Source organism: Anas platyrhynchos, chromosome 20 (assembly GCF_047663525.1).
Source record: "Anas platyrhynchos isolate ZD024472 breed Pekin duck chromosome 20, IASCAAS_PekinDuck_T2T, whole genome shotgun sequence".
In the NCBI taxonomy this organism is placed as follows: Eukaryota; Metazoa; Chordata; class Aves; order Anseriformes; family Anatidae; genus Anas; species Anas platyrhynchos.
Window position 1 is genome coordinate 11,765,198 of NC_092606.1, and position 21,782 is coordinate 11,786,979.

Sequence of the window (21,782 nt, forward strand, 5' to 3'; positions counted from 1 at the left end):
TCAGTACTTGACTGGACAAGGATGTGAACTTTATAGATCTGCTTTGAGAAAGGTGGTTGGACAAGATGACTTCCAGAAGTCCCTTCCAACCTAAATTAATGTATGACCCTGTGATTCTGTGAATCTGCTATGAGATGCTCGGGGACAGGATGAGAGGTGATGGACACAAGAGAAGGAAGGGAAATTAAAATTTGATTAAAAAAAAAAAAGTATTACGCTGAGGCTGTTCAAACACTGGGAAAAGCAAACAAACAAACAAACAAACCCACTTGACATGACCCCAAGTAACCCATGCTAAATTTTCCCTGCTTTGTCCTAGAGGTCAGACCAGCAACACTCAAAGTTTGTTCCACTCTTTGTTACCTCACGTTTCTCTAGTTCCCTGAAGAGCACTCCTTCCTCAGCCCCTATGCCCTTGTATTTCTTAACAACTACAGCCATGGTGCCAGGTGTTGTGCAAGATGCAGAGGTGGATGCAGCAGAACATGCATTGTACTCCCAGGAAAAGGCACTTTATCAGTGTGAAGAGCAATAGTAAAGGCTAGGGAACACAGTCAGAGGGCCTGTGGAGCATGAGAGCCTTGTACAGCCAGGTGTGATTTACCCTTTTAGGATTAACTGCTACTAGCATGGCCTTGAGCACATTGGTGTGCCCTAATGGCTCAGCACCCCCTGGCACCAACTCCACTTGGGACCTTCAGTTAGTTCAATCCATGCATCCATGAAGTTCCAGCTCAGCCCTAGGCCTTTAGTCTTGACCTGAAATACTTGTATGGGTAACTGGGCTCCAGTCCTGTCTATGGCCTTGCTTTCTGAATGGATCTTAGACCTATACCATAGGTAGTTTGTCTCCTAGATTGACCACTCTGATCCATGTTGTAGCTTATCCCCAGACCTGTCCCTTGCCTTTTGTCCTTTTGTATAGTATCCTTGACCTGGTTAATCAACCAGGTTTGCCTTGTCTAGGGGTGTCGCCAACACTCAGCTGTCTGCTGTGCTCAGCCCTTGCAACACAGAGCCCCTTTGGTGAGGGTACTGTTTTCTTGACTGAGCTCCTGACTTGCCTGCCCTTAAGGAGCAGCCAGCCTTTGCTTCTCCCAGAGATGTAGCTCATTCTCCCTTAAGTCCTGCACAGTGCTGTGTGCTCTCCCTCTCTGGAGCGCAGTGTTTGGATGTTGACCTCAGCTCTGCTTCCAACTTTTATCTTCTCACAGTTTCTCTTGCATCTTTCTTATAAACAGATCCCACTTCAGAGTGATTTAGAAAACACTTGTTTTATAGCCTTGAAGACACTGGAATATTTGAGCTAAAGTTACAACAGAGTTGTCTGTTATCTGCTGAGTTGCAGATAAGCTGTCCTGTTGACACACTGCTTCTTTGAAATAAATACCATATGCATTCATTTGGCACAGTCTAGTGGAGTCTGCTATGCAAAGGAGCAGGGAGGACTTTCCATGCCCCATGGGGCTCATGTTCCCTCTGCATCGAGCAGTCCTGTTGTGAGCAGTGGGCCAAGCAGCAGTTCGCCAGCTAGCCCTGGCACAGGCAACCTGAGACCTTCCATTTCTCACCTCCAATGGCCTCTGACACAAGGTGGCTCATGGGAGCCCCTAAGTCACCCACTTCCCTCCCCTGCCTACACAGAACGGAAGCATAGCCCTTCTGCCTGGGGTCCTTCTTCTCAGGGTAACCTGGGCTTTCCTCCACCTATGGACTTGGAATTGCTGCTTTTATGCTTCTCAAACTAAAGAAGGCTAAGGGCAAGGGGATTGGGATGTTCAGACTCTCACTCTCTAACCAAGCAAGAAGGGGTGAGATGTAAGGGTGCAGATGGAATTTGATCCAAGGAGCCCTTATCTCAGAGAGGGCTGGATGCCAGTGTCCATCCAGACCTCCAAGCTGCATTAATTGACATGGGTTCCTGAAGTATGGAAAGTTCGGTTGGAGCCTCAGTTTGATTGTTTGGTGTGCACACTGGATTTAAAGCTGTGACAAGAAGACGACAGATCTGGTCTATACACTGCTGAAAACAGTGCTTGTCTGCCAGGAGAAGAAAGCAGAAGGGCCATATCTTTACACTCTTAGAATTGGCTTGACAAAGTGATAGAGTTGTCTGCACCTTCTGGCCTAAAAGGCAGTTCTCCCAAACCACCTGTTTTGAGAGCATTTTGCCACAGGGCAACATTACTGGGGCTGGGGGCTCTGAAGGGCTTTGCCAGGCCAAAGACAGGGTTTGGGAAGGAGAATGGAAAAGGGAACCACAGACACCTGTTTGTCACCTGGAGCCATGCTCTCTGCTTAGCCTATGCAGATTGTGGTGCCTTGGGACATTCTATATGCAACAACTTCTGGCTGCTGGACACTGGTTCCAGCCCAATGACTTAACTCATTGATCCTGAAACCTGCCAGTGGAGAGTTAGCAAGTAGGAAGGTCTCTTGAAGATGTGTACTCATTTTTCCAAGGTCACCTTTGAAACTGGACAAATGGAAACCTAACCTTGGTAGTCTGTGTCCTTAAAAAGCTGGCTCTCTCCACTTGAGTTTGATCATGGCTCTCCAGAAATTGTTCCAAGTGGGCAATTCACATGTAGTGTTTGTGTAGCTGAAAGAGTCAATAACTGAAATCCCTCCTTATGGAGGGGATTATTTTGTACTTCTCTGGATGGAAGGGCATGACTCCCTCCCTCCAGTGAGCTTACTTATGCTGTCATGCGATCTGAAAGTTGCTTGAGTCACAGTCTGTAAGTGCTGTAAGTGTCTACTAGTACCTCTACAAATAACAACTGTGACCACAAGTGGGTGCAGTACCTATAAAGTCACCATGCAAAGCTTGGCATGGGAGGCTGCATCACTGAGTTCCTGCTCTCTGCTCAGCTGTGCTTTTGTGATGGGTGAGTTACCTTCCCAGAGGCACACTGCATTCATATGTGGTGCTGGGCTCAAATGAGACCTGCACAGGGTGAGTACACAAAGGCGCAAGATTACTGTCAGGACAGCAACCATGATCTTGCCTGGGTGATGCAAGGCCAGGCACCAAGGTAGCAGAAGGAATACAAAACCAAAGCACCAGACAACACACATTCATGGTGCCAGATTATGCTTTTTCCAGGCTAACTATATCCTGTATTCCCCTGTCCTGTCGGAGGAGGTTACTGAATTCCAACCTGTTTCTTTTCTTTCCTGGTTGATACATGTGGCACTTATGGATGCACAGGGGTCCTTCCCCAGGCATGACTGGCATCTCCCCCAGTACTGAGCTGGTGCAGGGCTTAGGGGTGTTCCGGTGGCCAGCAACAGAGGGCTTAGGCTCATGTTAGTGTGTGGGACCAGGAGACTTCCTCCTGTCTGCTTGGGTGGTGGTACGTGTACAGTAGGACCCATCCTCTGGATCTGGGTCCTGTGATTCTGCCCTCTCTGGTCAGGGCTTTCTGGGGGACATTGGCAGGGGCTGGGAGGGCTGCTCAGGGATCCTGACAGTGCTGGGCCTTCCCATCCCCAGGGCTCCAGGCTGGGACACGCCTGCTCCACAGGAACCTTGTCATCCTGCCTGTGGTGATGGTGATGCTTCTCCTCTGTGTGAGTGCAGGCCCAGCAGTACCCACTGCCAGCTCCCGGACTGGTAAGTACGGATGGACTAGACTGGGGGCAATGGCTGGGTACCAAGGCAGGAAAGTATCTGCTTGGCTCAGCACTGACCCATGGGTCTGCTAAGTGCCAGATAGGCCACGATGCAGTCAGGCTTAGGCACAACACAACAACTCCTCATGCACACTAACCCCTGGACCATATCTTGTAAGATAAGAAGCCTGACACTCATTAAGCCAGCCTAGAACCCTTGGTGGCTCCAGGCTGAAACCAAAGTGTTTCTGCCTAAACACTGTAACTTGGCAGGATTGCTCTGCAGTGCTTTTTTCTTTTTACACCTCAGCTCCATCAGAGATCCTCCCAGCAAATCTATCTCTATCTATCTACCTATCTACCTATCTACCTATCTATCTATCTATCTATCTATCTATCTATCTATCTATCTATCTATCTATCTATCTAATCTATCTATCTAATCTATCTATCTATCTTTTTATCCATCCATCCATCCATCCATCCATCCATCCATCCATCCATCCATCCATCCATCCACTTATTTTTGTAGCTCTTGTTGATTAGGAGTCTTCCCTTCCTTCTTGAAGGGAGGGTAATATTCCATGCAAGACCTTTATGCCCAAGATAAGCAGAATTTCGAAGGCTGAATCTGAAGTATCCACAGAAAGTTGCCCATCATCAGAAACAAAACAAGAAAAACAAATTAGATGGCAAACTAGTTTGGCAAGTTAATAATGACAGATCAGTCCTGCTAACAGATAAACTGCAACAAGCTGGGGGAAGACATCTCCATCAGATCTAGGTAAAACTTCTTAGTTCTTAGTCTTCTTTTGCAATGCCATGACCTCCAGGGAAAACATAATTTTTCATACATGTCTTCATCCAGTGGAGCATTTTGCACACTTCTGATCTTTGCAGGAACTGCAGCTCAATATATTAAGGGCTCAGTGTGCAGGTCAGCTATGCTTCTAAGATGTGACCGGTATCTGGAAGATTTTCTTCCCCCTCCCTTCTTGTACAGATGCATCAGCAGGCTCCAAATGAAATATCAAGTCATGAGCAATAGATCCCAGGGCATATCTATTAGATCTAATAGATCCCAGCCAGTGGAAGCACTTATGCAGATTAGACCACAGATAAAAACAGCCCTTTTTGTTCTGGGTCCTTTTTCTCTGTTGTAGGAGCTCCTTGTTGTCCTGACGGACTCATATGGCCCTCCTCTTTCCCACCCTACTCTCTGTTTACCACAGCTGCTTTTGCAGGTTTCCCCGCAGACTGCAGCCATCTCCGCAAGACCAGCCCCAGTGGGGTGTATGTCATCCAGCCAGCAAAGTCTCCCCCACGGGTGGTGTGGTGCGACATGGACACCGAAGGAAAGGGCTGGACTGTTGTCCAGAGAAACTCTCATGACACTGAGCTCACTTGGAAGCAATCCTGGACCACATACAAGTATGGCTTTGGGAATGTGCAGGGTGATCACTGGCTGGGCACTGAGTACCTGCACCTGCTCACACAGCAAGGCACCTACAAGGTCCGCTTCGTTGTGCGGAATAAAGCCAATGTCACCCATTATGCTGAATATGACATCTTCAGGGTGGAGAGCGAAGCCACTGGATACCCACTGAGGCTGGGTCGGTTTTCTGGTGATGGGGATGACTATCTGACCAGCTACTATCCCAAGAAGGGGGGAATACATGACAACATGAAGTTTAGCACAACCGACAGAGATCAGGACCAGTACAGTGGGAACTGTGCCAGCAGCTACGGGGGCTGGTGGTATGACAGATGCCAGAATGTCCTGCTCAATGCCAAAAACCACATCCTCTGGCCAGGATTCTGCGACAGTGGTGACTGCGCATCCTCCCTCATGCTGGTCAAACCCACAGATGTGTGTTATCTGTATTGAAGTGGCCAGACTCCCAGGAGGCTGCAGGAATGCAGTGCCCTGTTCCTGTGCCTGCCAGCAACTCTGTACCAGCCCTAGAGCTTGTCCTGCACTGCCTGCAGTTCCTGCACTGTAATCAGCTGAAACACCACAGCTCTGGGGCTCAGGAGCCACCTCCTGGAGCCCCGGGCATGTGGGCAGCTTTACCCAGTGCTACTGTGCTGGCCAGCACTGAAACAGGGGCACTGGTTTGGGGTGGATGAAGGGTAGAAGTGCAAGTTCCATTGCCTGTGCAATCCCTGCTTTGCTCAGACCCTGCTCACTCCTCAGGCCCCATCAGCCCCTCAACTCTGCTAACCATGGTGGCAGAAATCAGCTACAATAAACCCTGGAGCCAGACTTCACTGCCTTCTCTCTCCCTGTTGCGTCAGAAATGTGCATAAGTGTGTGTGTGGGGATGGTTTTGTCTAGTCCTTCAGGATGGTGGACCTGGGGGATAGTGGGTGCATTATGCACATGTGTTGCCATAGATCTCCTAGGCAAGAATATACACCTGCCTAAGGAATTCCAAATTTCCCATGAACATAGAGAGCACACGTTTCCCCAGGCCTAGCATGGTGGCTGCTCATTTAAGATGATTTTTTCAGGCAGTGGAGTCAGCCGTGGAGCTGATTTTCCTTCTCTGCTGAGCCAGTGAAGAGCTGGTGTGCTTTGCAGAGCTTTTGTGTTGATGTTTCTCCTTTTATGAAATGCTTGAATGTTCCTCACTGAAAGGTCTGAGGGCAATTCTCCCTGCTACTGACTCTCCCCAGCATCAGCCTGTAACATAAACTTTTTTCCCTCTGATGTGGTTGTTTTACACAGCTAGGTCTGTGGTTTGGTTCTCAGGTCTCTGGATGCTTCCAATGACTTGTTCCAGCCACTGTGCACAAGACTGTGGCTGTAAGGCTCTAAGGCTTATTATTGTATCAGTCACCAGGGCCAGAAAAGCCCATGGTATCACAAAACCCTTGCCCCACATCTGCCCCTGTCCATGGCTGGGTGGTTGTTCCATGCTGGGAATGGGAAGACAGGCACACACACACAAACACCAATTGGGTTGTGGTGCATATGGTGGGCTCTCTAAGAGCATGAGGGGAGGACAGGTGGCATGGGTAAGTCAGTCCCATTGTACTGCAGAGGGTGAATGTGGCTATGGATCTCCTTTGCAATGGAGGAAAGTTTGAACTTAAGGCCTGAAAGAAGCCACTGCTCTCCTGTGTCTTTGAAATAAAAGCTGAGCTCTGAGAAGGTTTGCAATTGTGAACTCTGAACAGCTTGGACTCTCAGGCCAAGATCTCTGCATGAGTTCTCAAGGCAGTCAGCAGAGCTATGGCTGCACTGTGTTTCTGAGGTGGCAGCATAGGCAGCCTTAGCTGTCCTGGAGTCATTGGTGGGCCTGCAGCCCCCATGTATGGGAAGATGAACACGAGGGTGGTGCTGGCTGAGAAAGAATCACAGAATCATAGAATTGCTTGGGTTTGAAGGGGCTTTAAAGATCATCTAACTCCAACCCCACTGCCACAGGCAAGGATGTCACCCACTAGATCAGGTTGGTCAAGACCCCATCCACGCTGGCCTTGAACACCTCCAGGGATGGGGCATCCACAACTTTTCTTGGCAACCTGTTCCAGTGCCTCACTACCCTTACAGTGAAGAATTTCCTCTTAATGTCTAGTCAAAATTTATCCTCTTTTTGTTTAAGATCATTTCCCCTTGTCCTATCATTATCTACCCGAGTAAAGAGTCCTTCTTCATCTTTTTTATAAGACCCCTTTAATTATTGAAAGGTCTCAATGAGGTCTTCCTGGAGCCTCATATTCTTCAGGCTGAATATGCTCAGCTCCCTCAGCTTTTCTTCATAGGAGAGGTGCTCCAGACCTCTGATCATCTTTGTAGCCCTCCTCTGGACTCACTCTAACAGGTCCACATCTTTCTTGTGCTTGGGCCCCAAATCTGGACACAGTACTCCAGGTGGGACCTCATGAGTGCACAGCAGAGGGGGACAATCACCTCCCTTGACCTGCTGGCCACTCTTCTTTTGATGCAGCCCAGGATGCAATTGGCCTTCTGGGCTGCAAGCACGCAATGCTGGCTCATATTGAACTTTTTTTTTTCCACCAGAACCCCCAAATCCTTCTCTACAGGGCTGCTCTCAATGAGTTTTTTACCCAGTCTGTACTCCTGTCTGGGATTGCCCCAGCCCAGCTGCAGCATCTTGTACTTACACTTGTTGAACTTACACTCATTCAGTTCACATGGGTCCACTTCTCCAGCCTGTCTGGGTCCCTTTGAATGGCATCTATCTTTGAATTACCTTCTATTGTATCAACTGCACCACTCAGTTTGGTGTCATCTGCAAACTTGCTGAGGGTGCACTCGATCCCATCATCTATGTCATTCATGAAGATACTGAAAAGCACCAGTGCCAAGACAGATCCCCAGGGGACGCCACTCATCACCTGTCTCCACCTGGACATAGAGCCATTGACCACCACTCTTCAGGTGTGGCCATCGAGCCAATTTCTTATCTACCAGATGGTCCACCCATCAAATCCATACCTCTCCAATTTAGAGACCAGGATGTCGTGTGGGACTGTGTCAAAGGCTTTACAGAAGTCCAAGTAGATGTCATTGGTCAGTCTTCCCTTTGTTGACTAATGCAGTCATTCCATCATAGAAGGCCAGCAAATTGGTCAGGCATGATTTACCCTTGGTGAAGTCATGCTGGCTGTCCCACATCACCTCCTTGTACTGCATGTGCCTTAACACTGCCTCCAGGAGGATTGGTACCATGATCTTCCCAGGCACAGAGGTGAGGCTCACTGGTCTGTAGTTCCCTGGGTCTTTCTTTCTACCCTTTTTAAAAATGAGTGATGTTTCCCATTTTCCGTCACTGGCAACTTCGTCTGACTGCCATGATTTTTCAAATATGATGGAGAGTGGCTTGGTGACTACATCAGCCAATTCCCTCAGGACCCTGGGATAGATGTCACAGAATCACAGAATCACAGAATTTCTAGGTTGGAAGAGACCTCAAGATCATCAAGTCCAACCTCTGACCTAACACTAACAGTCCCCACTAAACCATATCCCTAAGTTCTACATCTAAAAGTCTTTTGAAGACTTCCAGGGATGGTGACTCCACCACTTCCTGGGCAGCCTGTTCCAGTGTCTAACAACCCTTTCAGTAAAGAAGTTCTCCCTAAGATCCAACCTAAAACTCCCCTGGCGCAGGGATGGCACAAGGGCCCTGATGTCATTAGGGCCCATAGACTTGTAGTTGTTAAGTTGCGTCAGGAGGTCCTGAACTTGCTCTTTGCTTAGAGTGGGAGGGACTCTGCTCCTCCAGCCCTTCCTAGAGGTTCGGGGACATGAGAGGTGTGGGAAGCCTGACCACTAGTCAAGACTGAGGCAAAGAAGTTAAGTACCTCTGCCTTCTCTCCACATCTGTTGTTACCAGTTCTCAGTCTTCATTGTCAGGACTTCATCAATGTCAGGACCATCTTCATCTTCATTGATGTCAAGACCATCATTCACAGATCTGACAAGGCAAGATGATGCTGGCCTGGCAGCCCTGTTTAGGTCTCCAGGTCTACATGGGTATGGCTGAACTGAGATGGTGCTTCCTCCCACCCTCACCTCTAGCTGTTGGCCATGTGGTACTGCATCCCCTTTTTGAAAGATCCATACCTTGAAACTCAGCTCTCTTACGTGCAGGTTTTATTTTTAATTCCCATTTGAATCTTGTGAAAAATTTCCCTTTTGCTTTCTTACTTCACCAGGAGCCTCCTGGCAGAAGCAGGCATCAGATGAAGGACATTTTCACATGTCTGTGCCGGTTCTGAAAACAATTTTATTCTGCAAGATGAACACGGACTACAGCAGAGGTATGGCCTGCCTGGCCTCAGAGCATCTTAGGACAGGTTACTGAGTAATGAATTATATTTTTCTGCTTAAGTCAGTGGTCATCATGCCTAACTTCAAAGGAGAAAGAGAATAAGCTCTTGCTGGATCAGGAGGGTTTTATAACAGTTTTCTCCCCAGAAGCAGCACACTTGGAAACTGAATTGTTTATAAAGTCTTATTCTACTAACGATCCTAAAAACGTATCACAGGTGACAGGCCATAGATAAAGCAGGGAACATCACTACTTTTCAGAAGAGCAAAAGAAAAGAGCTTTGGATATGCTGGAACACCCCTATTCATCCCCAGACTCCCAGCCAATAAAGAGTGGCCCAGCAGAGCACTGATCTTGCCATATCCAGTGCAGAAGAATGCTAGTGGTATGGAGCTGGTTTGATGAGGATAAGGGAGGATTTGCAGTCCCCTTTACACAGGCTACCCCATGTCATGCCACCCTTGAAATTCAGCCGTACAGAATAACATGCTGAGTACCACCACCCACCCCCAGAGTGGGATGCACAGTTCTTTCTTGAAGTGTCTTGATCCATGTCTTTTGTGGAGAATTTCATGTTGTTGTGCACAGTACTAGGATTGTCTGAGTCCATGCCATCCCCTGCTGTCCCTGTGTAGGAGCCCAGCCGCAGCTGGTAGCCATGAGACTCATCATCTACACTGAAGAAGTTGTAGTCTGCAAACTTGATGTTGTTTGAGTCATCCCAGATGACAAATCTGACCTGGTAGACTTTCTGCTTGGTGATTTGATGGATGTACTCGGTGCCCAGCCAGTACTCACTGCGCACGTTCCCAAAGCCGTATTTATAGGTGCTCCAGGACTCAGCCCAAGTGACAGCTGTGTCTTTCTGGTTCCTCTGGATGACTGTCCAGCCCCCATTTGTCACATTCATTTCACAGTACACCTTGATGGGGTGGAGACCTGTGGGCTGGATTATGTAGATGCCACTGGGGCTGCCAGAGACAAGCTCGCTGCAATCTTTGGGCCAACCTGGAATAGGAGAGAGAGTACTTTACTAAAAACCTGTGCAAGAGAACAAGACCACACCTCACACTATGGCAGGATGGACACGTGGCCAGAATACCCTGGAGATGCTCAGTTGCCCCAGTCCTTAAAGGTCAATGTGCTTCACTGGAAGTGAGAGTGGGTTGACCTCAGCCCTTTGCTCATTTTCCCTAACAGGATACCTAATAGAAAGGCCCTAGTGCAAAAGGCTACCAATGTAGCCTACTGGGCTATGCTGGTATCAGGCCTGGAGACTGATAGGGACACTGGTGGGCTCCTCTGGGTCTCCTGAAAAAGAGGCTGTGTAGCTAAAATGGGGTCATGCTGGGCAGGGAGGTGAAGAAGAACTTGCCTCTGCCAGCAACTTAGGGAACTGAGGAATGGCCCTTTCTTGCACACATACACCTTCATCATTGTGCATGGTGTATGTGCACACACACACAGAGTACTGCAGCCTACACTGGGTATGCTTCCTCACATCCACCGCCCTTTATCCTGGAGCAGGGTCAGGGCTAGGGATGATATAAGGCTCTTCTCCAGCCAGAGCTGGAAGTACATGAGCACACAACACTGGATCCACCCTGTGTTGGCTGGTGTGATCTCCCCTTGTCTTCTACTGTATTGGGTCTGGCTGGAATGTTAACTTTCCCAGCAGCAGCCCATACAGTGCCGTACTCTGCAGTTGTAGCTGGAACAGCAGTGTTATCACACCAGTGTTGTGTCTGCTGCTGAGCAGCAGTGGCACAGTATTAGGCCTTTCTCTAACCCTCTTAGGGGGTGGGCAAAAGGTGAGGAGAGAAACATCACTAGGGCAGCTGGCCTAAACCAATCAAAGGGATATTCCATACCATGTGATGTCACACTCAGCAATAAAAGGTGGAAACAGGAAGAAGAGGGGAGGGGTGGGCTCTCGTTTGGAAGACGTCGGTCCTCCTCTTGAACACCGGCTGCGTGCGTTGAGGCCTTGCTTCAAGGACGTGGTCAATCATCGCTCATTTGTGGGAAGTAGAGAGTAATTTCTTTCCTCTGCACTTCCATATAGCCTTCATTTATTTTGTTTGTTTGTTTTCCTCCCTTCTTTTTATTTTCCTTTTTTTCCCCTCCCTTTCCCCTTTCCCTTTTTATTTCCCCTTAGTTAAATTGTTAGTTCATGGTAGTCTTTATTTAATTATTATAATTATTTCCCTTTAATTAAACTATCCTTATCTCAACCCGTGAGTTGTTCTTTGCTTTACTTCTCCCCCTCCTCATCTAAAGGAGGGGGAGTGAGAGAGCGGTTGTGGGGTTTAGCTGCCCAGTACGGTAAAACCACCACATCTACTCACTTGGTTTAGGATTGCACCCTCCCAATGCAGTTAAGGTTGTCCTACAAGATGAGCAGAAATCTCCTCAAATAAGCAAAGCCTGAGGCTTATGCTGCCTCTCTGCATCCTGCCTACCTGTATATACTATGGACAAGTTTTATGGATCTGAGGCACTGTCACACACTTTCCCCCATGTGTTACTTTATCAAGCAATCACTGGCTGAGAGCACTGGTTGTGCCTCCTGGGCTGGCCCAGACCAAAGAACTGAAATGGGATTGGTGAGAGCACTGTGATGCCCATGGGATGCTACGTACTGGTTTTCTTCAGAGCACTTGCCGAAGTGTTGGTGAGAGTTTTCCTGAAGATGGTTAGGGTTTGTATAGGCATGGAGAGACCTGGGGCAGCCAACACCAGAACACAAGCAAGAGGTAGAAGGCACTGCATTACTAGAAAGGGAAAAGATGTAGAAAAGATGAAAAGTGACCCTCCCTCCACAGAAGTGATAAATCCCGTAGCTCCAGCACTGCACAGTGTATCACGACCATCTGAGATGCTGAAATGCACCAAGTATGCTTGTAGCATCAGACAGGTCTGTGCAAGCTGGAGAGCATGCCAAAAGGCCTCATCTCTTTTACCCAATGGGTAGGTATCCTTGCCTTTTTTTCCTTTGCCAGCTCTCAAAAAGCCACGTATGTGACGGTCTCAGTTGGAGCAAAGCACCCAACAGCTGAATGAGCCAAGTTCTCACAGGGAAACACTCCTAGCCTGCAAAACAGGGAACTGGCTGGGGGGCTGGGGTGAGTCAGACAGCAGGGTGCTGGTATATGAAGGGATGTCAGGTGAGCAGTGCCCTAAGAGGGCACTGGTGTCACCATGCACTGATTTGTGCAAGGAACAGTGCACAGAGTGTTTCCCTGTTGTTGGGCTGCCCTATCGCTGCTTCCAGCAAACGGGCTGCTCCCATTGATGGCAAGGTGTGTCCCCCTTCCCAGTCCCTCACTCACCCATGGCGTCAGTGTAGGAATGTCTTCTGAAGCACAAAGATGTGGAGCTGCAGGTCTCACAGAGGCCTTTGTAGTGTCCTGTGCAGTGGGAGGGGTGAGTGAGTCCAACCCCTTCCCAGCGTTTCTCCTGGAGAAGAAAATCAGACTGTATTTTTTTTTTCCCACTTAGAAAACACAACCTGAGAAGAAGGTGACTGTGGTTCTTGGTACATAGCTTTCTGAGCTGGAAAAAAAAAAAAAAACACCTGTGCCCGTAAGAGTCCTTGGAATGTTCTCTTCTGTAAGTGCTTTTCTCCTTGGATGAAATTTCTGTTGGGAGAAGTGTATCGGGGAGCTTTGAAGAGTGCTGCTCAGTAAATAAGTGATTGGATGACAGTCATCATTCAGCATGGAAAGCAAACACTGAGGATGCCCCCACCCCCCACCATTTCAGCAAAGGTACTACCAAGTCAAGTGGTTCTTGTTTAATGTGTTTTTATCAGGCCCAGCCTGGCTCTTGGTGAGGAATTTTCAGCAGCCTCAAGGCTCCCAGAGAGACTGGCTGTTGTGGGGCAGAGTTTTGAAGTGTCCAATGGTTTCTGCACTGCATGACAGCAGACAGAGGGGTGTGGTGGAGGTGGTCAGAGAAAAGCAGGTGAGCCCTCTATTCCCCAGTGGACAATGGTCCTGAGATGCAAGGAGCCTGCTGAAAGAGACTGACTTAAAGGTTACTGTTGATTAGTCAAGACATCTGTGGTCTCTGGGGCACTGGGTTTGGGAGACCAGTCATGCAGAATGGATGCCTACAGAGGAAGGAAGTGTCTGCCCAGGAATAGAGAGAATCTGGGTGGAGTGGAGGACAGCAGTGGGGTTCTGAGAATGTGCAGAGGGGAATGGGACGGCATGGTCTCAATGTGCAGCGAGGAAAGGAGGAAACCTGACCATGCATGGAGGGTAATGGAGAAAATCTGAGCTTGCACAGAGAAGAATGGAGGACATCTAAAGGAGTTAGGGGTGGGGTGTTGAACCTAGTTACTGAGTGCCTAAAGAGGGGATCTGAAAGTGCCTAGGGGGATCTGAAAATTGATGGAGGGCAATGGTGGGAATCTGAGGGCACTTGTCATGGAAAAGAGGGACATGAGCCTGCACAGAGGGGAGTGGGCAGCACTGAACACAGTGAAAGGAACAGAGGAAATCTCATCATGAGGGGAGCAGAAGTGCATGCAGATGGAAATGGAGGAAACCTCAGCATGAGGGATCTGTTTGTGCAAGGATGACAACAGAGGGGTTCTAAGCGATCATGAGGAGGGAAATTGGAAGGATGTGAAGGTGACTGGAAGGGAATGAAGGAGTTTTGACTGTGCATAGTGAGGAATTGGAGAGGTGTGGAAGGTCATGATGGGGAATGTAGGTCATCTGAAAATGTTGGAACTGAATGAATCCGAGGGTGAATGGAGTAAGATGGAGGGAGTCTTAAGAACACTCAGAAGGGAACAGAGGGAATTTGAGGGTATATAGTGCATGGTTTGAATTTGAAGGTGCATGGTTTGGATGTAAGGCACTCAGAAATGACTGACAGGGACTGGAGTGTGCAAGGGGGAAGCAGAGAAGATCTGAACGTGCATAGATGGGAACTGTGGTGTTCTGAGGTCTGGGTAAGGGAGCAGAGAGGAACTATGAGCTTTGAAAAGGGAATGGAGGCTAATTGAGGGCCCACACAGAAGAACGGTGGGAATGTGAGCATGCACAGAGAATAATGGAAGAGATCACAACTGGGGGAATAGTGAGTGCCCTGAGGAAAAAGGAGGGGGATCTGGACATGTACACAGGGAAATGGAGCGCATCTGACTGAACATGGAGATTAATGAATAGTTGTAATATTCTTTCTGATGCTCCCCAGGGTCTTTTATTTGCCATGTGGTACAATGCAGAGGCTTCCATTTGGTCTTCTAAGATTCACCCCATTTACTTTGGCTACACCCATCCAGAGGCCTCCATTTTCCCTCCTGCACGTCAGACTCTCCTCCATTTGCCTTCTGGTGCAGCACAGAGCCCCCCCATTTTCTTTGCACTGCATCCTAGTAGCCTCCATTTGCATTCCTTTTAATGCCATAGTTCTCTGCCTGCCCTCAGGTGCTCTTCAGCCCTCCATTGCCTTCTCATGCACCCTGCTTCCCTTTGCAAAACTTATCATCCCAGAGGCCGTGGGAGGGACCTCTTTGTACAGGATGGAGGCCAAGCCAGCAGGTGCTATCAGGACCAGAACTGGGAGTAGGAAATACAGCACAGACATAGCTGCTTTATAGTTGCTGTGTAGCACTGGTGGGGGCCAGTGGCAAAGCCTCAGCTTAAAAGTGGCTTTCAAGGGAAAAAAGGGGCAGGCCCTCACATCTAGCTTTTTTTTTTTTTTTTTTTTTTTTTTTTTTCAGAACAGCTTGTTTCAGTGAAGTAGCTGAGCTTGAACTTGGCCAGCTCAACTCCTTAACTCAGACAGCTACACTCCTAGAAGGGGGAAAGGACTCAGGACACTGGCAGCAGCCCACCCTCACAACCAGTAGCATGGGTATCTTCAGAACAACCTGTGGTAGGGGGAGCAAACCTGGATGGCTACTGGGGCCAGCAACTGCCTTGGGATCTGGGTTTTCCCTTCCTACAGGGAAGCACAAAGTTCTCAACTGCCAGTCAATTACTGGTTTGTGTGTCCATAACTAGGACAGGAGGATAGATTTTCTGGGTGCTCAGGTGCCACGGTTACTCTAAGGTCTCTTGGGTTACTGCCCTCCCATGGGTCCTCCTCCCATCTGCAATAGTGAGTGGTTGGGTTAGGGTAAGCGTCTGATTGCTCCAAGGAAATTCAGAAGCCACAAAACTATGGGAGGTCCTGGAGTTTACTAGAGGACTGTTTTGGAGGGTGTGACCATCCACAAGGGTCAGAGGAAGGGGTACTGTGAGGTAGCACCTTATAAGTGTGCTGGGACAACTCATTATCGTGTGAAGCCTTGTTGCTTCCATTTGGATAAAGTGTTTTCTGGCACTCCTCAAGTAAGGTCAGCTAAACCAACCTGCTGAGCAGTGCATCTGCACAGGCATGTAGAAGGACAGTGTTCCTTTAAGGGTATCCAGTCAAGGACCATGTTCATTACAGCAAGGGTAATAAGAAACGAAGGAGGCCATAAACAAGAACATTCCAAAGACCAAAATGTGACCAATAAATGATAAGGGAGGCAGAGATGGAGACCAAGCCTAGTCAGTCATATTAATTGATGAAGGCATGTGAGAGTATGAGAATGTGTATTCCAGCATGGTTATCTGATTGGAGACCCTGCCAATCAGGAAAGGAAAAAGGGGGGAAGCCAGAAACCAAACTGTACCAAGACACAGACCTGACCAAGCAAACACGAAGATGGTGACAAGAAACAAAACTACTCCCAGTCATACTGATTGATGGACTATAGAGAAACTATAGACCCCACTTTGAGGAGAATCAAGCTAAGTCAGGGGGCCTGGACTGGAAGGGGTGTGGGAATCAGTAGAGCTCAGCAAACCTGTGAGGGAATGTGCAAGGGGAAGGAGAGCAGGGAGGAACAAAGGTAGGTAGAAAACAGTATAAAAGGGGTTGGTTGCAGGTAATACTGGGCTGGTATGATTATCTGTATCAGTGTGATTATCTGGCTGAGCCCTGCATCTGATCACCACAGTCTATACTAGCTTCTTTTATTTTCTTATTAAATCTTAATTCTCTTTCTCTGCATAATCACATTCTATCTCGTGTGTTTGTGCTGCATGGTATAAGTGCAAGATAAGATGTATGCGTGAGTGAACTATTAATAATGACTTTCTTGTCCTTCATGTGCCTGGACATGGTGTCCAAGATTAGATGCTCTACCAGCTTCTCAGGGGTTGAGGTGAGGCTGACTAGCTTGTAACTCCTCTGGTTCTCCTTTTTGCCCTTTTTGAAGATAGGATTGATATTTACTTTCCTCCAGTTTTTAGACACTTCTGCCAGTCACCTTTATGAATCAAAGCTTATCAACAGTGGCCTCTCAATGACATCTGCCACTCCCCTCAGCACTCATGCAGGCCTGTATTTTCCCTAGTCTTCTTTTTTCTGTTCACAGACTGTAGAAATCTTTTTTGCTGCCCTTCATATACCTTGATAGATTTAACTCCAAGACAGCCTTGGCTTTTGTAATCCCATCCTTGAGCAATTAATTAGTATCTCTTTATTCCTTCAGGGTCACCAACTCCTTTCTCCTCTTGTACACTTCCTTTGTATGTGTGATTTCAGGCAGGTGCTCCTTGCACATTTGTGCAAACCTTCCACTGCTTTTGCTTGATTTCCTGCTTGTTCATAGTAAAAAGAAAAACATAATATAAACATATATAATAAAAGCATGTCCCCTGTTTTTATCAATGGTTTTGTTTGTGGAGTGAGGAATGTAGGCTGGTAGGAATCCACCTCTGCTTTGGTTGGCAAGGGAGATGGTGCAGAGCATGACACACCACCTCTGGGGTTGCAGGTACACCCTCTGATGCACTAACATCCTCTTCCCTAGAGTGGTAGTCAGGCCTGAGAGTTACCTCAGTCTCTTGGAAGGGTCCACCCTGACCAGCTCATCACTGAGAGTCTCAGTCAGTCCTAACCTTTGTGAGCCATGAGGTGGGTCCCCTGGGTCAGTCCCTTTGGCCAATCTCAGGAACTGGAATTTTTGCTTGCCAGCTGATGGCTTCTGTGCCAGAGCTGCAGCAAGGCTGCCTCATCAGCTGCTGGGTAGCTGAGGTCCCCACAAAAAAATAGCTCCAGAGCATGGAATAAGGAATCAGAGTCCTGGAGGACAGGGTTACTGCACTTGATCTAGGGCCAGCCCTGCATCAGGGTACTGGTACTGCTAGATGTCTGATATCTGTTGGGTTAGCCCCCAGTATGTGTGTCCTGGTTTCAACTAGGATAGGATTAATTTTCCTCCTAGTAGCTGGTAGGGTGCTATGTTTTGGATTAGGTTGAAAAGAGTGTTGATAACATGCTGATGTTTTAATTGTTGCAGAGCAGTGCTTACACTAAGCCAAGGACTTTCCAACTTCTTGCTCTGTCCTGCCAGCGGGCAGGCTGGGGGTGCAGCAGGATCTGTGAGGGGACAGACCCAGGACAGCTGACACAAACTGACCAAAGGGGTATTCCACACCATCTGACATCATGCTAAACAATATATAGGGGTGACTAGCTGGGATGGGGGGGCCAGCTGCTTGGGGTTAGGCTGGGCATTGGTCAGTGGATGGTGAGCAATTGCATTGTGCATCACTTGTTTTGTACACATTATTATTATTATTATTATTATTATTATTATTATTATTATTATTATTATTATTATTATTATTGTTATTATTGTTATTATTGTTATTATTATTATTATTCCTGTCTTAATAAACTGTCTTTATCTCAACCCATGGGCTTCACTTTCCTGTATCTTTCCCCCATCCCAGAGAGGGAGGGGGGAGGGTGAGTGTGGTGCTTAGCTGCCAGACGGGATAAAACCACAACGATGTGGCAAAGATTAGCAGGTCTGACAAATAAATCCTCATACTTGGTATTACTTGCAGACTCACCAGCTAAACTTCTTAACTTAACCAACAAGCTCCTGGAGGTGGGGAAGGCACTCAGGACCCTGAATAAGGGCATTCCATGCCTAGCTGGCCCAGGTTCTGCTGTGCACTGCTGACTTCTGCCTTCAGTAAAGAGGTAGCAACAGCTGCAAAGGGTATTAAAGAAAAAACGCAAAGACTCATAGAATGGTTTGGATTCGAAGGGACTTTAAAGATCATCTAATTCCAATCCCACTGCCATGGGCAGGATCACCTTCCCCTATACCAGGTTGCTCAAAGTGCTGTCCAACTTGGCCTCGAACACTTCCGGGATGGGGCATCATCTATAGCTTCTCTGGGCAACCTGTTTGAGTGTCTCTCAGAAATACACCGAGGTATTTCTTCACAAGAAGTCTGGTTCAATATGAAATCCAGTTATCACTTCACCAGCTTCTGGTCTAATGTTTCAGATAGTTTTCAACAGCTTTTCTGCCTTTTTTTTTTTTTTTTTTTTTTTCCCAAGGAAAAGCAAAATATTGCTTTTGACTGACTGAAAAAAGAATGCCAGGCATACTCAGAAACCACCGAGGGTTCCAGGACACCTCAGGACCATATGGAGAAAGCAAAGGCAGGCACTAGGAGAATGAAGAACTGACTACTGAAGAAGATCAAGTTTCAGACCAGGTAAGGAACCTAAGGAGGAGTCCAGAGTGTGGAGTGCAGAGGAGTCCAGGAAGGCTGGGCACTCTTCAAGAAGGAAATCTTAATGGCTCAGGAGCAGACTGCCCCCACATGCCCAAAGATGAGCTGGCTTAGAAGACCTGAACAGAAATCTGTGGCTAGAGTTCAGGAAGAAAAAGACGGTTTATGACCTCTGGAAAAGAGGGAGGGCCATTCAGGAGGACTATAAGGATGTTGCAAGGCTGTGCAGGGATGAAATTAGAAAGGCCAAAGTTCATCTGGAGCTCAATCTGACTACTGCTGTTAAGGATAACAAAAAATGTTTTTATAAATACATAAACACAAAAAGGAGGACTAAAGAGAGTCTCCATCCTTTACTGGATGCAGGGAGGAACTTAGTGACAAAGAGATGAGGAAAACACTAAGGTGCTTAATGCCTTCTTTGCCTCAGTCTTTAGCAGAGACTTGAAAACTATCTGAAACATTAGACCAGAAACTGGTGAAGTGATAACTGGATTTCATATTGAACCAGACTTCTTGTGAAGAAATACCTTTTCCAGAGCTTTTCCAGAGTGCTGGTTCAGTTGAAGGGACGGTGTTTGGAGTGCCTCAGCAGTGTTGACAGGTTATCATGAGAAAAATGAGCCCAAGCACAGGGCTAGGCCAACATGACATGCTGCTTCTGGGCCCTAAGACAGCAGCTCTGTGCCACCAAGGGCCTGCAACATGCTCTGTGCTGGCATGGAGATCCCTGCTCTGCACTGCATCCTCTATGCACAAACTGTGGTTACTCACAGAGTGCGGGCACTGGTGTACTGAGCCCTGATGGGATACAAGTCTACCACAGAAGGGACTGGTTGCTACGTGGGCAGTTGTCCAGGCAATTCTGATCACTAACTGAGCTGCCTATTCATGTCTGCCAGAAAAGTGTTTGGCAATCAGGTGGTGAGGCGCCTAGGCTGTCCTCTCTTCTCTACATCCTCCCCAACACCCCACAACTTCAAGGCTGTGCCAGGAATCTTTGCATGTCAAGAGGTTGCTGCAATAATTCCTATGCCACCTGTTAGGAAGCCAGAGGAGAAATTGATGTCTAATAACTAGAGCATTTCTGCCAATGTGATCCTTTCTTACATCAGAAAAAGGAAATTATTTGTTTAATACAGGCAAGTAAAAGGAGTATCTGCTGCCAGATATCATGAAGCAGCTGCAGGATGCTGACAAAGGCATCAGCACATGAGCTGTCGTTGTACTCAGGAACATGTTCCCTCTCATGGGGCAGAAGAGGGATGGTCCCATCACTTTGCAGCCGGCTGAGAAGCTTATGACATCCTTTGATCATGCGAGGGCAACAGGAGAGCTGAAGGCTCTGTCTGTTGGTATGTGGGCATGGTCATACCTGTGGTTTGTGCCTGATGCATGCCTGTGAATTGTGCCTCCCACTGGAGACATCTCCCTGGGTGTTGTCAGAAATATTTTACCCCATGTTTGTCAGACTGCTCTCTGTCCTGCCCTGGTTGTGCCTTTGGTGTCTCTGTCTTTGGTGTCCTCTGCTGTGGGGCTGCAGCAAACCAGTCTTCTTTCTGCCTTCAGCTGCTCCATTACATGTTGATTCCCTTCCATGCTTGCTGTGGCATGGGACAGAGACAAGAAAAGAGCCTGAGAGATCTGAGAGTATGGGAGAGCCCATGCCCTATGTCTGTCTCTTCCTGTTACCCTCCATTTCTTGGGTATGTTCCTGTCATCAGTATCAGTAGTAGGCTCAGAATAGCCCCTTCACACTACATGACTGTCCATCTGAGGGAAAATAGTGATTGAAAAGATTGCAATTCTATTTCATTATTTTTATAGCATTATTTTTATTTTTATTAGAAGTATGAGATGCAGCCTTTAGGTGGCCCCGTTGTGTTATCAGACAGCTGCAAGACAAGAAATTCCTCGTTCCTTGCTCAGGACTGGTGTGCTGTCAGTGTCCTGTTGCTCTGGAGGAATTCAGATGGGAATCCAGATGATGAAAGATTTTTTACCAATTATTTGAGACCATAAGAATCAAAAGGATATGGGCATACTCTTCTGAGTTTGTTGCCTGTTTTTTTCATATCTTTATGGTAACTTTTGTTTGTAAGATAAACACAAATTGTAACAAAGGTATATATGACTAGAGTCACTCAAGCTGCACCTGATTAATAAAAAATGATATAAATTAGCTTAAGGGAGAGAGGTTGTTGGGGAAGATATCGTTGTGAAGGAAAAGATAGTATCTTAAAAGCTATCTTCTGACTTCTGGGATCAGTCGGCGGGCTGAGCCTCTCTTCCCCATATTGGGATGACTTTTGGTAAGATTTGAACACGGTCATACCAAGTGCCTCCTCAGGAAACATAGAAATTTCTATAGAGTTCCTTCATATCTTTTAACATGTTTGTAGCCAGGCTGTATTACTCATACTTTTGGTATTTGCAAATTGGTATTCAGACAGTGAATTTATCACTAGCAAACCAAAGAACCTGTGTATCTGTTGCTTTAATATTACACTACTCATTAAATCTAGCTGTGATAGTTCTCATTGAATGTGACCAAACTCTTTCTAAGTGTGGCCATGGTAGTTCATGGTATGTGACTAGATTGAGGGTGTATTACATTGTTTGTGAATTTGTAATCATGATAGTACATTACCCTGAATGCAACCAGACTTATAACTGATAACAGGTAATAAATTATAATTTTGTAACAAAGTTCTCTACCCCTCCACACAGGAAGAGAGTTAGGGGAATGACCCAGGTGTCCTAG

The 21,782-nt window shown here is 47.3% G+C and overlaps 2 protein-coding genes across 3 annotated transcripts; one reads left to right on the plus strand and one right to left on the minus strand.

Moving 5' to 3' along the window:
* The first annotated feature begins 2,734 nt into the window (after nt 1-2,734).
* LOC101798434 (fibrinogen-like protein 1-like protein) lies at nt 2,735-5,884 on the plus strand. 2 transcript variants are annotated; one of them, XM_072026137.1, is made up of 3 exons: nt 2,735-2,891; nt 3,500-3,619; nt 4,851-5,884. In XM_072026137.1, exons 1-3 carry the CDS (start codon nt 2,822-2,824, stop codon nt 5,504-5,506), a joined length of 846 nt encoding a protein of 281 aa, XP_071882238.1. In that variant the 5' UTR covers nt 2,735-2,821; the 3' UTR covers nt 5,507-5,884. The 2 variants fall into 2 exon arrangements, with proteins under 2 accessions (XP_071882238.1, XP_038021814.1); XM_038165886.2 differs by having other exon boundaries at nt 2,736-2,891; nt 4,863-5,884.
* A 3,346-nt stretch (nt 5,885-9,230) lies between these two features.
* Nucleotides 9,231-12,900, minus strand: LOC110352021 (fibrinogen-like protein 1-like protein). The gene is made up of 3 exons (XM_038165943.2): nt 12,758-12,900; nt 12,068-12,199; nt 9,231-10,433 (listed from the first exon to the last, which is right to left on the minus strand). Exons 1-3 carry the CDS (start codon nt 12,759-12,761, stop codon nt 9,805-9,807), a joined length of 765 nt encoding a protein of 254 aa, XP_038021871.2. The 5' UTR covers nt 12,762-12,900; the 3' UTR covers nt 9,231-9,804.
* Between the last annotated feature and the right edge of the window lie 8,882 nt (nt 12,901-21,782).

Excerpts from the sequence above, each read along its gene's own strand:
- LOC101798434 (XM_072026137.1), top strand. The coding sequence starts at position 2,822 with ATGCAAAGCTTGGCATGGGAGGCTGCATCACTGAGTTCCTGCTCTCTG. Across the intron at positions 2,892-3,499 it reads CAGCTGTGCTTTTGTGATGG|GGCTCCAGGCTGGGACACGC; the intron begins GTGAGTTACCTT and ends TCCCATCCCCAG. Across the intron at positions 3,620-4,850 it reads CACTGCCAGCTCCCGGACTG|CTGCTTTTGCAGGTTTCCCC; the intron begins GTAAGTACGGAT and ends TGTTTACCACAG.
- LOC110352021 (XM_038165943.2), bottom strand. Across the intron at positions 10,434-12,067 it reads AAGTGCTCTGAAGAAAACCA|GTTGGCCCAAAGATTGCAGC; the intron begins GTACGTAGCATC and ends CTCCTATTCCAG.